The sequence below is a fragment of the Lithobates pipiens genome, unplaced genomic scaffold (assembly GCF_037356315.1).
Source record: "Lithobates pipiens isolate NorthernLeopardFrog02 unplaced genomic scaffold, aLitPip1_a1.2 Scaffold_16, whole genome shotgun sequence".
Classification (NCBI taxonomy): Eukaryota; Metazoa; Chordata; class Amphibia; order Anura; family Ranidae; genus Lithobates; species Lithobates pipiens.
This window is the reverse complement of record NW_027507748.1, coordinates 409,104,018-409,121,136: the sequence shown is the minus strand read 5'-3', so window position 1 is coordinate 409,121,136 and position 17,119 is coordinate 409,104,018. Positions and strand designations below refer to the sequence as shown.

The window sequence follows — 17,119 nt, the reverse complement described above, 5'->3', positions numbered from 1 at the left end:
AAGGTAAACACCTAGTATTTAGCACCTCATCCCAAATAATTATTCAAAAAGGGGAGAAGTTGGGAAGGGATTATCACGGTGCTTGCAAATAATAATAGAAACCGTATATATAAAAAGTTATAGTTTAATAAAGACAATATTAAAAACCAAACAGTTTGTTGAGTAGTGTTTAACATTTCATTATGGTGGTCACATGATGAGAGTTCTGTTTGAACAGAAATCTCAAATTTGTATATTATCCCGGCATGTTACGCCTAATGGCTTCATCAGGGGATATATGAATCAACCAATGACTAGGTGAGACTACAAAAAATAGAAAACATATTCAACATAAAAAAAATGTGGCGCATGTGGTACCGTTTCAGCAATATTAATGGTAGAATTATATTTTATTTTTTAAAATAAAAAACATCTTATACGTACCTGCTCTGTGCAGTGGTTTTACACAGAACAGCTCCGATCCTCCTCTTTTCGGGACCCTCTATGGTGCTCCTGGCCTCACCCTACTGCCGAGTCCCCCCAGAGCTAGCAGCTTGCTATGTGGAACCTGCATGTTTTCATTCCCCCACAGAGCTTTGGCTTGGCCCCACCCCCTCTCCCCTTATTGGATCACTGGCTGTGAATGACAGCAGTGGGAGCCAATGGCACCTGCTGCTCTCTCAGTTAATGAGAAGGGAGAGTGCTCTTGTGCACATCGCTGGGTCGAGATGGGGCTCAGGTGAGTATTGGGGGGGAGCTACTGTACACAGAAGGTTTTTTACCTTCATGCAACGAATGTATGAAGGTAAAAAATGTTGAGCTTTTACAACCACATTAAATACAAACAAATGGTAGATTTATTATAAGCAATGTAAATAAGCAGATATGCACAAACAAAAATCTAACAAAAAATCTAACATTTTATCTCCTTCAAAATAACTTGTCAGTAAGCTAAAAAACCCAAATACTGAAGGCAAGCCCCCAACCTTAACTGGTCTATAGCTAAAGCCTAAGTAAGGTGACAGTGCCTTTGGAAACAGCATTTCCAAACAGCTCCATTCATGGGTGGGGCATCGAAAGAGGAAAGTTTCGGCATGAAGAGGACACAACAGCACAAGGGACATATCGCTAAAGGGAAGCAATGTCCCTTATGCTGATTTATTATTTTTGGTTTTAGGTAAACTTAGACTAAGTCCTGTTTCATAAACAAGGTAATCTACTTATTCCATGGACTTCTCCTTTTGCATTGCACCAGCCAATCCATGTAGAACTCTGCCCTTGAGATAGAAGGGTTTGAGATGCATAAATGGAAATCACCACTGTGGGATTCCTTGATCATTTATTAATACCATTCCTTGATTTCCCAAACAGAAAAAAAAAGAAAAAACAAACAAAAACAATGTATGTACATTTTATATATATATATATATATATATATATATATATATATATATAGAGCTACAAATGCAGGAAAAGCAGGGTCGCACACTGTTAAACTTAACCACGGTGACAGTGATTTAAAGGCTTCAGTTCAATCTCCTCCCATAGAACACACCCCTTCAATGCATTTTTACCCAGGTAGGGATTAGTGATAGAGGTAGACTAAGCCTCTACCACTAAATCCCTGGGTGAACTGCATCAGAGGGGTGTGTCCTACAGGAGGAAATTGACCTGGAGCCACCCTTTGGATTTCCAGGATTGTGGTGTGTGGCCCCACTTTCTACATTTGGAGTTTTGCCAATGAGTCAGCCATGCTCTGTCAGAGAACCAGCACTTGGCAGTAGTAATTTGACCAAGCGGGCCAAGTGCAGGGTGGCATATATTTACAGTATCTCACATAAGTGAGTACACCCTTCACATATTTGTAAATATTTTATTATATCTTTTTATGTGACAACACTGAAGAAATTACACTTTGCAACAACGTAAAGTAGTGAGTGTACAGCTTGTATAACAGGATAAATTTTCTGTCCCCTCAAAATAACTCAACATACAGCCATTAATGTCTAAACCACTGGCAATAAAAGCGAGTACACCCCTAAGTGATAGTATATGAATGGGGTCCTTGGATTGTGGGCTCCTTGAGGGTAGAGACTGACATAAGTGTGCAATGTACAGGGATAGGGACAATTGTATACACTCACTGTTGAACTGGATGGACTGGTGTCTTTATTCAACCTAACAAACTATGAAACTATGAAAATGTCCAAATTGGTCCAAAAGTGTAAATGTGTGGCCCCCATTATTTTACAGCACTGCTTTAACCCTCTTGGGCATGGAGTTCACCAGAGCTTCACAGGTTGCCACTGGAGTCCTCTTCCACTCCTCCATGACGTCATCATGGAGTTGGTGGATGTTAGAGACCTAACGCTCCTCCTCCTTACATTTGAGGATGCTCTACAGATGCTCAATAGGGTTAATGTCCACCACTTTCACCCTCAGCTACTTTAGCAAGGCCATCTTGGAGGTGTGTTTGGGGTCGTTATGTTGGAATACTGCCCTGCGGCCCAGTCTCCGAAGGGGATCATGCTCTGCTTCAGTATGTCACAGTACATGTTGGCATTCATGGTTCCCTCAATGAACTGTAGCTCCCCAGTGTCGGCAGCACTCATGCAGCCCTAGACCAGGACACTCTCACCACCATGCTTGACTGTAGGCAAGACATACTTGTCTTTGTACTCCTCACCTGGATGCCGCCAGACATGCTTGTTATCATCTGAACCAAATAAGTTTATCTTGGTCTCATCAGACCACAGAACATGGTTCTAGTAATCCATGTACTTAGTCTGCTTGTCTTCAGCAAAATGTCATCTTTAGATGATGCACAAGTGTGCGGTGTATAGTCTGAGCACTGACAGGCAGACCCCCCACCCCTTCAACCTCTGCAGCAATGCTGGCAGCACTTGTATGTCTATTTCCCAAAGACAACCTCTGGATATGGCACTGAACATGTGCACTTAACTTCTTTGGTCGACCATGATGAGGCCTGTTCTGAGTGGAACCTGTCCTGTTAAACCGATGTATGGTCTTGGGTACCATGCTGCAGCTCAGTTTCAGGGTTTTTGGGAATCCTCTTATAGCCTAGGCCATCTTTATGTAGAGCAACAATTCTTTTTTTGAGATCCTCAGAGAGTTCTTTGCCATTAGGTGCTATTTTGAAATTCCAGTGACCAGTATGAGAGAGAGAGCGATAGCACCAGATTTAACACACCTGTTCCCCATTCACACCTGAGACTTTGTAACACTGAGTCACGTGACGCCGGGGAGGGAAAATGGCTAATTGGGTCCTATTTGGACATTTTCACTTAGGGGTATACTCACTTTTGTTGCCAGCAGTTCAGACATTATTGGCTGTGTGTTGAGCTATTTGAAGGGGACCGCAAATTTACACTGTTATACAAACTGTGCACTCACTACTTTACATTGTAGCAAAGTGTAATTTCTTCAGTGTTGTCACATGAAAAGATATAATAAAATAATTACAAAAATGGGAAGGGTGTACTCACTTTTGTGAGATACTGTATGTGTGTGTATATATATGCTTGTGTGTGTTTCAAATTAAAACAGACCTGTCAGTTTCCCAGAAAGTCGATCATTCTAGCTTCCCTAAATTTCTTTTTTTGGACAATATGTGGTCAGTACAGCCAATATAATTTTTTGCAATAGGTGATAATTAGTGTCATCATCTACCACTCACTGCATTTTCACCTAATAGGTATTTTTTCTCGAGTCTAGCTTTGGTGTATCTTTATCAAGCTGGCTTCTATCGCTAAAAGTATGCTCACCAAAGGACAGCAGTTTATGAAATTCCAAAACTCCCCTGTCAGCCAGTAGCCATTCAAAGCGATTTTGATCACATTTTCCCCAGACAAACTACAAATGAATCCCCTCGACCATGTCTGCATTCTTTAGATTTGAGTTTCAGGAGTAAGGTTTTCTACCTGGTTATTTGCATTAAAAAATAGTGAAATTAATAAAGGACTTCGCACATGTAGGCACAGACATCTTTATGAGTTGAATTCGTTTGGGGGAGATCACACTGTGGTGTAATTCCAGTTACAGAAAAAATTACGATCAAAGCAAACTAAAGCATGATGACACTAGTATTAGATTGTATTGGATAGTGGCCTGAATCTGTGGTGAAGTAGCTTAGTGCTTGAGTTACTCACTTCTATGTATTTTAAAATGCATCAAGAATGCTAAATTATCAAAGTTGTATCCCGAGGCTTCTCACTTTTTCCCAGCATAAAATAAAGCCTGGGTTTCTATACCATGACTTATCAAAAACTGTTCCACAGATATACTCATGCTCCTGGTAACACACTTTGGCAGCATGAAATAGTACTCTAAGTATGTACAGTAAAGATGTTTTCTCCTTAATAGTACACATCTCCTCTGCCTTCTGCAGTAATGGGGCACACCATGTGGTAAGTTTCTTTGTTCATTAGCTAAGACAAATGATCCTTCTTGGAAGGTTGTTTTGAGACCATGCAACTGTAATGTGACTTTATTGTATGTTCTACCATTGATATATTGGTGTGTGCACAGCTGTTTATTCTTCTACCACAAGCAAGCATCCTGATGTCTTAGATATCATTTGAATCTACTCCAGAAGGGTCAAGATGATTAACCCTTTTCTGGATAAAATAGTGATAACATTTCTAGAATTAATGTCATATGATGTCATAAGATTTCCTTGCACCTGTGACAACCTTTCCCATTAGCTCTGCAGAAAATATAACACAAAATGAAATTTGTTACATCACAAACCTGATAGCTTACATGTTCATTCACATAATTTATTGAGTTAATTAATATACTGCAATTATGCTAGATGTGCCTTGTTAAAGCTGTGATAAATGTACTCACACATTGAACCAATGGTTCAATATTTATTTTCATCAATATTATATAAAAATTTTAATGTTCTGGATGTCAACTAAGCAACATAATTCCTACTTCAACCATTGCTAAAATACATGTAATACAAAACAATGCATGCACTGAGTGCAATACAAAGACACATCTGTCTAGCAAGCAAGGGGGTTGTATACTATGCAGGAAAGGGAGACAGCAGCACTTCTAATGCTTTCTACTACTTATATCATTATAGCAAACAAATTAGACACAGAAAAGTGGATGAAGAAAACAAAACATATGTGTTTGTTAAAGACTTGATAGACGGTCTCTTGAATTGTTTTGTTTGAACAAGCAAAACATGCATTCAGCTGGTACTAACAGTAAGCTGGACATGGTGGATAGGGTTAACTAATAGGTGTGCACAAACCTTCCTGCTGAGAGCGCTCAGAAGAGTGTTTGAAAGGAGGTGTGCAGGTCCGAGTGTAAGAGAGGCTGGAAACATTGCCTCATAGACACTCTTTCTCATTGCAGCCTCAACCAAGCAAGAGAGAAACAACAAAAACGTAATTGCTCACGTTTACCAATCTGGCTTAGAAGCTTATTGTTACTGGTTAATAAGGCCAGCAGGTAGTAAGAACAGCACATGGGCCCCTGGAAAAGTGGTCCTTGCAGGTAAACCCCAATTTGAATCAGAGACCCAATATTCTTTATTTAAAATCTGTTTTACTATTTAGAACACTGCAAGTTTAAAAAAAAATCTGATTTCACTAATGACGTGGCCAATCATTTATCCTGTGTCTGGAATTCTGCTGAGTGATATTGAGAACAGAGCTGTTGTATATCAAGCCAGCCATGGATTTACAAGCTACAAGAATACCTAAATTTGAGGATTTCAACTTTTCATGCCCGCTGGTCTTTCTACCTGTCAAGCCCCAAGGGCTGGCGTTAACATTTGTATTAAAGGTCATTTAAAAAAATGAAAGCATAAAAATGATAATAATGAAATAAAAAAACTACAAAACAGACATGCCCTTACAGAAGAAAAGGCTATACAAGTTTCTATAGAGCATTTTCAAAAACACAACAAATACATCACAGTGTACATAAACAAAATAGAAGAATACAAGAACAAATTTTGAAAAAAGAAAGAATCTGTTAGTCACCAAAAACACTAAAGTCCAGCCAATGTCTCCATATTATAAAAAAAACAGGAACCTTTTACAGCCTGCAAGCAGTGCCAGTTTGCATGGAATGGACATATTTCATAATCTTTTTGAATCTCATATTTTCACAGACAAGGATATTTAAGAAGTACACAGTTGGTAATAAAAAGATCAGTTAAAGAAGAAGTATCATTTAAAATTGAATTCAAACAAAAGCCCTAATATAAATTAGATAAAATATTTCTGACTGCTAGAAGGCAAAACTGTGTTGACCATAATACATATTTCATTTTGAAAGTGAATCATAAATAAAAGAAGAATGGTTGTCATGAACAACACCCTTTTGATGGCACTAGCTCTCAGAAATGTTTTTCTTTCAAAAGGTTTTAATTATTTTTTGTCTGAAGAAAAATAATGCATGGGTTAACACAACACCCATTAAGAATTCAGATATTACTTTTCAAATAAGCAGTTTTAAATGTCTAACTAAACTGAATATTTGGTTAGTGTGTTATGAAAAATATAGTTAGCTCTACCTAATCTTAGTGACCTTAGTGCATTAAATAAAGGGGCCATAACAAGCTGGCTCATAGTATAATACGTCAAAGTAAACCTGGGTAATATCATGTTGACACATGCTCACTTACTACAGTAGCTAATATCAATTGTGTTGTCATTTATTTTTATATTTTGTTAAGAAATGATACTTCACCTTTAACCATCTTGTGTGTCATTGATTATTCATATGTTTGAAGCTGATAACAATAAAATGTTGAATGTGAAGCCTCCTTGCACTGCATATTAATTTAATAATTGTTGCACAGCATTCATCTTTTTCAGAATGGTGCCTTGCTGAAATAATTATTTTATTAGCTAAATGTACTTTTGTAAAGTGCATTACTTACAGAAGTAATGGAAACTGACTGTGTATTCAAAGTATGAGCTTCAGCTTTCTTTTTATACCAACACTCAATTTATCAGGTATAAACAATGGCTCAATAAGAAGCTTATCATCTTATGCAGAATGCAGAGCTCAGTTTACACTAAATGGTGACAGAAGAAGCCTGCAGGAAATTCCCTGCTAATTATACCGAAAGAATAAATGCAATTAGTAAAACACAGTCTGCAAAAGGTGGTGGTGTGCCGCTGTATGTGGTTAATGTATATACAGGATATAGTTCCTCATTTTACTACGGTAAGCATGTACAGTGGGGATGGAAAGTATTCAGACCCCCTTACATTTTTCACTCTTTGTTTTATTGTAGCCATTTGCTAAAATCATTTAAGTTCTTTTTGTTTTTCCTCATTAATGTACACACAGCACCCCATATTGACAGAAAAACACAGAATTGTTGACATTTTTGCAGATTTATTAAAAAAGAACAACTGAAATATCACATGGTCCTAAGTATTCAGACCCTTTGCTGTGACACTCATATATTTAACTCAGGTGCTGTCCATTACTTCTGATCATCCTTGTGATGGTTCTACACCTTCATTTGAGTCCAGATGTGTTTGATTATACTGATTGGACTTGATTAGGAAAGCCACACACTATATAAGACCTTCCAGCTCACAGTGCATGTCAGAGCAAATGAGAATCACGAGGTCAAAGGAACTGCCTGAAGAGCTCAAAGAAAGAATTGTGGCAAGGCACAGATCTGGCCAAGGTTACAAAAAAATCTGCTGCATTTAAGGTTCCTAAGAGCACAAGTGGCTTCCATAATCCTTAAATGGAAGACGTTTTGGATGACCAGAACCCTTCCTAGAGCTGGCCGTCCGGCCAAATTAAGCTATCCGGGGAGAAGAGCCTTGGTGAGAGAGGTAAAGAAGAACCCAAAGATCACTTTGGCTGAGCTCCAGAGATGCAGTCAGGAGATTGGAGAAAGTTGTAGAAAGTCAACCATCACTGCAGCCCTCCACCAGTCAGGGCTTTATGGCAGGGTGGCCCGACGGAAGCCTCTCCTCAGTGCAAGACACATGAAAGCCCACATGGAGTTTGCTAAAAAAAAACACTTGGAGTATTCCAAGATGGTGAGAAATAAGATTCTCTGCTCTGACAAGACAAAGATAGAACTTTTTGGCCTTAATTCTGGTGGTATGCGTGGATAAACCAGGCACTGCTCATCACCTGTCCAATACAGTCCCAACAGTGAAGCATGGTGGTGGCAGCACCATGCTGTGGGGGTGTTTTCCAGCTGCAGGGACAGGGCGACTGGTTACAATCGAGGGAAAGATGAAAGTGGCCAAGTACAGGGATATCCTGGATGAAAACCTTCTCCAGAGTGCTCAGGACCTCAGACTGGGCTGAAGGTTTACTTTCCAACAAGACAAGGACCCTAAGCACACAGCTAAAATAAAAAAGGAGTGGCTTCACAACAACTAGGTGATTGTTTTTGAATGGCCCAGCCAGAGCCCTGACTTAAACCCAATTGAGCATCTCTGGAGATATCTAAAAGTGGCAGTCCACCAACGTTTGCCATCCAACCTGATAGAACTGGAGAGGATCTGCAAGGAGCAATGGCAGAGGATCATCAAATCCAGGTGTGAAAAACTTGTTGCATCTTTCCCAAAAAGACTCATGGCTGTATTAGATCAAAAGGGTGCTTCTAATAAATACTGAGCAAAGGGTCTGAATACTTAGGACCATGTGATATTTCAGTTTTTCTTTTTTAATAAATCTGCAAAAATGTCAACAATTCTGTGTTTTTCTGCCAATATGGGGTGCTGTGTGTACATTAACCAGTTGCCGACCGCCGCACGCCGATGTACGTCGGTACAATGGCACGGGCAGGCATAAGGACATACATGTACGTCCCTTGCCTCCCGCGGGTCGGGGGCCCGATCGGGCCCCCGCCCGGTGCCTGCGGCGGTCGGTATTCGTACGGGAGCGATCCCGGACGAGGGGACGGCCATTCATTCATGGCCACCCCCTCGCGATCGCTCCCGACGAATAGAAATCCCCGGTGACATCACTTCCTCTCCTGTAATGTAAACACAGGAGAGGAAGTGATGTATTCTCTCCTCCGTGTCGGTATTTTTCGTTCCGACACGGAGGAGAGCGGATCAGTAAGTTGCACCAACACTCACACACACAGTAGAACATGCCAGGCACACTCACACCCCCCCTTTACCCCCCGATCACCCCCCCAATTACCCCTGCCCCCCAGTCACAGTGACACCAATGTCATTTTTTTTTTTTTTTTTTTGCATTGGTGTCATTTGTGACTGTAATAACTGTTAGGGCAGTTAGAGTTAGCCCCCTTTAGTTCTAATGTACCCCCCTAACCCCCCCAATAAAGGTTTAACCCCGTGATCACCCCCCGTCGCCAGTGTCACTAAGGCTGGGTTCACATTGCAGCGGTTTATGAGAACGAATGTGATTCGCACCGCACTGCAGTGCAAATCACATCCGATCTCTGTGCGATTCGAGTTCAGCCATTCGCCGCACCCGCCACACCCGCCGCACCCGCCGCAAATTCGCACGGGACCCTTTTTTTGGCCCGCAGCAGAATCGGATCGCATGGGTGTTCACACCATGCGATCCGAGTTTGCAGATCGCACTGCGATATGCGAACTGATCTGGGGGTGTCAGTAACATTTCACTGACACTCCCAGCAGTTCGCATAGGGCAGTGTGAACTGCCGCCGGGAGGCATGCGATGCGGGAACCCGCCGCGGATTCGCGGCGTTTCCGCATCGCTCCAGTGTGAACCCAGCCTAATAAGCGATCATTTTTCTGATCGCCGTATTAGTGTCACAGGTGACGCTAGTTAGGCAGGTAGGTATTTAGGTTCGCCGCAGCTTTTTATAGCGCCAGGGACCCCCATATACTACCGCATAAAGCCCCCTGATTGCCCCCTAGTTAACCCTTTCACCAGTGATCACCATATAACTGTTACAGGTGACGCTGGTTGGTTAGTTATTTTTTTATAGTTTCAGGGCACCCGCCATTTATTACCTAATAAAGGTTTAACCCCCTGATCACCCGGCGGGTGTCATTTGTGACTAATAACTGTTAGGGCAGTTAGGGTTAGCCCCCTTTAGTTCTAAGGTACCCCCCTAACCCCCCCAATAAAGGTTTAACCCCGTGATCACCCCCCGTCGCCAGTGTCACTAAGGCTGGGTTCACATTGCAGCGGTTTATGAGAACGGATGTGATTCGCACCGCACTGCAGTGCAAATCACATCCGATCTCTGTGCGATTCGAGTTCAGCCATTCGCCGCACCCGCCGCACCCGCCGCAAATTCGCACGGGACCCTTTTTTTGGCCCGCAGCAGAATCGGATCGCATGGGTGTTCACACCATGCGATCCGAGTTTGCAGATCGCACTGCGATATGCGAACTGATCTGGGGGTGTCAGTAACATTTCACTGACACTCCCAGCAGTTCGCATAGGGCAGTGTGAACTGCCGCCGGGAGGCATGTGATGCGGGAACCCGCCGCGCATTCGTGGCGTTCCCGCATCGCTCCAGTGTGAACCCAGCCTAATAAGCGATCGTTTTTCTGATCGCTGTATTAGTGTCACAGGTGACGCTAGTTAGGCAGGTAGGTATTTAGGTTCGCTGCAGCTTTTTATAGCGCCAGGGACCCCCATATACTACCGCATAAAGCCCCCTAATTGCCCCCTAGTTAACCCTTTCACCAGTGATCACCATATAACTGTTACAGGTGACGCTGGTTGGTTAGTTATTTTTTTATAGTTTCAGGGCACGCGCCATTTATTACCTAGTCTCACTAGTGTACCCCTAAATTTAGGGGTGTCTACTTTCCAAAATGGGGTCATTTGGGGGGGGGTTTGTGCCATCTTGGCATTTTATGGCCTTCAAAACTGTAACGCCCTTAGAAAGCCTGAAGGCGGTGCTTGGTTTTCGGGGCCCCGTACGCGGCTAGGCTCCCAAAAAGTCCCACATATGTGGTATCCCCATACTCAGGAGAAGCAGCAGAATTTATTTTGGGGTGTCATTTCACATATGCCCATGGCATGCGTGAGCAATATATCATTTAGTGACAACTTTGTGAAAAAAAAAAAAAAAAAAAAAAAGTTTGTAATTTTCCCGCAACTTGTGGCAAAATATAAAATATTCCATGGACTCAACATGCCTCTCAGCAAATAGCTTGGGGTGTCTACTTTCTAAAATGGGGTCATTTGTGGGGGTTTTGTGCCATCTTGGCATTTTATGGCCTTCAAAACTGTAATAGGTAGTGAGGAGTGAAATCAAAAAATTACGCCCTTAGAAAGCCTGAAGGCGGTGCTTGGTTTTCGGGGCCCCGTACGCGGCTAGGCTCCCAAAAAGTCCCACATATGTGGTATCCCCGTACTCAGGAGAAGCAGCAGAATTTATTTTGGGGTGTCATTTCACATATGCCCATGGCATGCATGAGCAATATATCATTTAGTGACAACTTTGTTAAAAAAAAAAAAAAAAAAAAAAAGTTTGTAATTTTCCCGCAACTTGTGGCAAAATATAAAATATTCCATGAACTCAACATGCCTCTCAGCAAATAGCTTGGGGTGTCTACTTTCTAAAATGGGGTTATTTGTGGGGGTTTTGTGCCATCTTGGCATTTTATGGCCTTCAAAACTGTAATAGGTAGTGAGAAGTGAACTCAAAAATTTACGCCCTTAGAAAGCCTGAAGGCGGTGCTTGGTTTTCGGGGCCCCGTACGCGGCTAGGCTCCCAAAAAGTCCCACATATGTGGTATCCCCATACTCAGGAGAAGCAGCAGAATTTATTTTGGGGTGTCATTTCACATACGCCCATAGCATGTGTGAGCAATATATCATTTAGTGACAACTTTGTGTAAAAAAAAAAAAAAATTTTTTTTTTTGTCATTATTCAATCGCTTGAGGCAAAAAAATAAAATATTCAATGGGCTCAACATGCCTCTTATCAATTTCCTTAGGGGGTCTACTTTCCAAAATGGGGTCATTTGGGGGGGTTTTGTACTGCCCTGCCATTTTAGCACCTCAAGAAATGAGATAGGCAGTCGTAAACTAAAAGCTGCGTAAATTCCAGAAAACGTACCTTAGTTTGTAGATGTGACAACTTTTGCGCAAACCAATAAATATACAATTATTGACTTTTTTTTTACCAAAGACATGTGGCTGAATACATTTTGGCCTAAATGTATGACTAAAATTGAGTTTATTGGATTTTTCTAATAACAAAAAGTAGAAAATATCATTTTTTTTCAAAATTTGCGGTCTTTTTACGTTTATATCGCAAAAAATAAAAATCGCAGAGGCAATCAAATACCATCAAAAGAAAGCTCTATTTGTGGGAAGAAAAGGACGCAAATTTTGTTTGGGTACAACATTGCATGACCGCGCAATTACCAGTTAAAGCAGCGCAGTGCCAAAGTGTAAAAAGACCTCTGGTCATTTACCAGCAAAATGGTCCGGTCTGAAAGTGGTTAATGAGGAAAAAATGAACATGAAATTATTTTAGCAAATGGCTGCAGTATAACAAAGAGTGAAATATTTAAGTGGGTCTGAATACTTTCCGTCCCCACTGTATGTCTAGTATGCATTACGAGTGTTTGGATGAGGAAAGTGACAGGTAACAAATTGCATGCAAAGAAAATAACCATATTGGCCATTGTAAAGTGGATGGTTAAGGGAAGGAGAATGAGAGGCACAGAAAGGAGAGATGTGTTTTTCTTTACAATTGAAAAAATGGTTCAACACTGGCAAAGATTAAAATGTGAAAAATGCATTAATATCTTCATTACTTAGTGAGGTTTTATAAGGTAGGTAAGACATAGCTGAATAACACTGATGTCAGTAGCAGTTACAGCATCCAATAGCATTAAAGGGGAACTTCATGCGCCAAATAATAAAAAAATGCATATTATATGTCCAGAGGCTGTGTAGACAGACTAGATTTTATGCATAGCCACCATAGTTTGCCTATGGTTGCAGGGCTGCCAGCAGCAGAACACAACTAGCCACACATCATGTGACTGTCAATCACACATTACTGCATATGATAAAAGATTTTAGATTGCCCCTTTGTTTGCCAGGGAAATCCCATAGATAAACATTGTAGCTGTTCATGCAAAGTCTGTATACAGTTTTGCTAGTGGAATAATAGTTTTGCTAGTAGAATAATGCACAGATCACCCACATTAGGCTCATACTTCTGGACCTGAACTTCTAGCACAGTAAAGACACAGTTTGACCTAATCTTGTACTCATCTATTTTAGGTAAAGATTGGCTGAGTGGACATATTGTCTTTTTCAGCCTTTGCAGCTCAAGCCTTGAGTGAAAATTGATAATGTACGATTAAGGCCAGTTAGTCAACTAGGATAGAAACAAGGTGGAACAAGACAAATGACCTAGGTAGGGGTGTAACGGTGGTGGTGGTGGTGTGATGGTGGTAGTGGGGAGAGGAGCAGGAAGTACACATTTTGTCCCATGTGAAGAATGGCCTCTGCTCATGGCATTGCTTCTATTGCAGCAGCACACAGGATGCCAAGTCCCAGTTCAAACCAGTTAGCGCATACTCCAGTGTACAATGGAGAAGAGTATACAGGTTACAAGTACAAATTTTTTAGTCACTATATATGTATCTTGACTTGGAGGGATTAATTATGAACGTTGATACCTATGTAGAAAGGGCATTTATCACTCGTCTCTTTCCCTCAGTTTATACAGATTCCCGCAAAATGACAATCACTTTCAGGCTAGTACCTGCCGTCCTCTTCCTTAACAGAAGTCCTTATTTGTAATGAATTGTATTAAGTGATGGTGTGTTTAGATATCTATAATAGATTAGGCTGGTTGTGCATTTTAATATTCTGGGTTATTTTTTTTTTTATACTTTTTTAAAATTAAAAATAAACTTCACCAGAAGAATGGTATGAGGAAAAATAATAATGCTAAAACGCAAACGCACTTAACATCTATATACAAACATCTTTAGTCATTATTTAAGGAAGAGATATTAAAGCAGAATTCCAGGCTAAACCTAACTAGGTTGACACAGGAGATCACATGACTGGACTGGAGTGGCCTGAAAACAGGCAAGTTTATACATCTTTCTTAGTCAGCATACGTGTTAGGAGGATAGCAGGGTACATTTTAAAGACTAGTTAGGTTTAGCCTGGAAGTCTACTTTTTGTTTTCTGTTGTTCTTTGGCTCACTGGGTTAAATCTATGTACACTATAATTTTTTTCTGTTTGTTTACACAACCCCCCTCTTTTCTTGGCTCTCTTAAGCCAGCTATAAATGGATCGAATCTCGGCCAGTTGAACAGTGTAATCATTGTGTTCTGCTGGCCGGAGAACACAACAGCACTGGGGGAGGAATTCTCCATCAATAAAACCTGGGGTGGAAGGAAAGAAAATTACAATCTATAGGCTGCTTTACTTCATCCGCTCATAGGATTCAAGTCCTGTTCTCTTCATTTCCCCAGTCTGGAATACTTTCAAACTACTCTTCTAGCTTACTTACAACTGCTAACGCTTAGGACTAGAACAATTTGAAAGGTAAATTCTGTTCAATATTATATTAATAAACCTGACCTGTGGCAACTCGAACTGAATTAGTGATCTATCACTCAGGATACATACCTATTTTACTATTAATCACTGCAATACCTGCAAGCTCAAATGTACTGTATATATTGCATTCAGGCAATCATGACCCATTCTTTATCTGGCACGGGTAAACATTTTGTAATAAACTAGAAACAATATGTCTGTGGAAATATGTGCAACAGTGCAATCTAAGTTAAGTACCACGCAGGATATATGTGGATTGTGGTATCTGAAGTCCCTTAAATACCCTTGGACATGATAGGAATAAATAAGATTGATAGTGTTTTTAAAAGTCTGTAACTGTAGATCTATAATTGTACCAAGACTTGAGAGGTGCTTTCTATGAGAATTATATCATTAGTCTACTGTTGGCAGGAAGAAAGCAATTTTTGGTCTTCTCTCCCCCAGATCTTACTCACTACATCATGTACATACAAGCCAAGGTTGTAAGAACTACTGTGCAGGCACCAAGATGTACCATAAGCACTAGTAAAAAAAAAAGTCTGAACCTAGGTCTGTGATTTTGTTTCTCTTATATATTTTATTATATTCTGCTTTACACAGTTATTGTGCAAATTATTCAATGCCCCTAGTCCAGGAGTCTTAAATGGTTTAGTTTCCTCTCTTAAATTACCTTCTGACAAGGCCACTCAGGGTCTGTAGAAGAACATAGCTAGTGTGCTCTAAATAGTACCAAACCAACTTCTGTCAGAAATATAGAATACACGTCATGTAGGAAAGTCTCCACTTAGATTATGGGGCCAAACACAGGTCAGCAAAGATCAAGAAATCCTGTGGAGCAAAGGCAATCCTATATGATGCTAAACAGCACTGTAAAACAAATAGAATGACATAAAGCTCCCATTTAATGCAACTGGCATTCTTCTTCTAGTTGCTGTAACAAATCGAGGGCAATTAGTATATTTCAAAATGTAGAGTCAAATATAGATAGTAGTATGTTAACCTCTCAAAAAAACACTTCACTCTGCCAACACCGCACTCTATGTCCCAATGGGTAATATCCTGGCTTGCACTTAAGAGTAAATGTCCATTTCAGGTAAAAAGAAATATCCAAACAGTAGGATTCATTTACTGCCGCCTAGCTAGCGTAAGAGGGAGGTTACATGAGCACTCGGCCCATGTTGTGCATTTTCCTCACTCTCCCTTTACTGTTTTTGCGTGGTACAATTTGTACAATAAAAGTTGTTTTATAGCATATGGTAGAAATGTGCAATATCACTTTATGTGTTGTCAGCTGTATCAACTTTATGTGTTGTCTATTATTTCAAAATAGGGATACAGGGTCAAATTTCATATTTAACCTTTAACTTCCTAATTAACTTCTAAAAGCAGAAATGGCCACCTTCAACAGGTCAACCATGCAACTTGTTCCTGTCTACAGGTAGCTGAAACCCACTCTGTATATGTCCTCCTACCTGATCCTCTAGCTGCTGCCACTGCTGCTGCTGCGACTGGTCCATAGGCTGCTGTTGCAGGGAAACCTGTCCAGAAAGACAAACAGAGAGACTATAGAATAAAAGCTCACAACTTGCCCCATGTCCGTACATGCTCTGACTGGTCTTGTTCATAATGTGTTTGCTTTAATATATAATTAATAATCAACTTTACGGTTTCGTGGAAATGACCACTGCAGTAAAGTAAATCAAGTCAACAGAACCTTTCATATACTGTAACTGGTTACATTTTAAGAATGTTTTTATAACTTTATTTATTTGATGATTCTAGACCATAAATTTGGTCAGCTGTATGTGTATTTTGACAGGCTGTTGTCCGAAATTCTTACCGTTAGTACGCTCCATTAGACAATTGGTTTCCAATTTTCAGACAACAAATGTTGGATGACAGGCTAGTAAATTTTTGGCTAACAACGGCTCCACGTATGATTTTCTGATGCTCAGTACACAAATTTCTAAAGTACAAACACGCATGCGCGGAATCAAGGAATGACTGGGAAGAATTCGGTCTTGTAAACTACTGGTCGTAATCTAGACTTAACATTAATGATGCGGCAATTGATGAAATGTCAAAATTCTCATCTTCTTTAATGGGATAATAATGAAGCTGCTTTGCATGTAGTTATGCCAAACATATTTTAAAAGGCATTTGTTTTGTACGATCTGAAAATCACAACTCAACACTCAGGCCGCGTACACACGCGGGGACTGTTCGCCCAACTTTGTCCGTCAAACAGTTTCGGCAAACAGTCCGCTCAAAATTAGCATGGACGGACATGGCCACACACGACGAACGAACAGTTTGCTGAAACCGTGCGCGATGACGTGAACGGCACGTACGACGGGACGAAAAATACGACGTCCTATACACTGCATTATAACTTTCGGCGTGTAAATCCTTTCTGAGCATGCGCGGAACTTAGTTTGTCGAACAAGCCTACACACGAGGGAACTGTTCGCTGAAACAAAGTTTCAGCGGACAGTTTTTCGGAAATTCCGAAAAACCTTGTTCAGCGGACTGTTCGCTGAAAGCCCACACACGGGCGGACTGTCCGCCGAAACACTGTTCAGCGGACAAAGTTGGCCGAACAGTCCC

At 40.8% G+C, this 17,119-nt stretch overlaps 1 protein-coding gene across 12 annotated transcripts in view; it reads right to left on the bottom strand.

The window, feature by feature from the left end:
* MSI2 (musashi RNA binding protein 2) overlaps window positions 1-17,119 on the bottom strand; it is an 845,284-nt gene that overhangs the window by 103,849 nt on the left and 724,316 nt on the right. For 10 of the 12 annotated variants that reach the window (XM_077482429.1, XM_077482423.1, XM_077482428.1 and 7 more), the window contains one exon: window positions 15,985-16,050. The exons of the other annotated variants lie outside the window; for them this stretch is intronic. In XM_077482429.1, coding sequence (XP_077338555.1) covers window positions 15,985-16,050 — 66 coding nt within the window. The remainder of the gene's footprint in view (window positions 1-15,984; window positions 16,051-17,119) is intronic. 12 annotated transcript variants of the gene reach the window in all.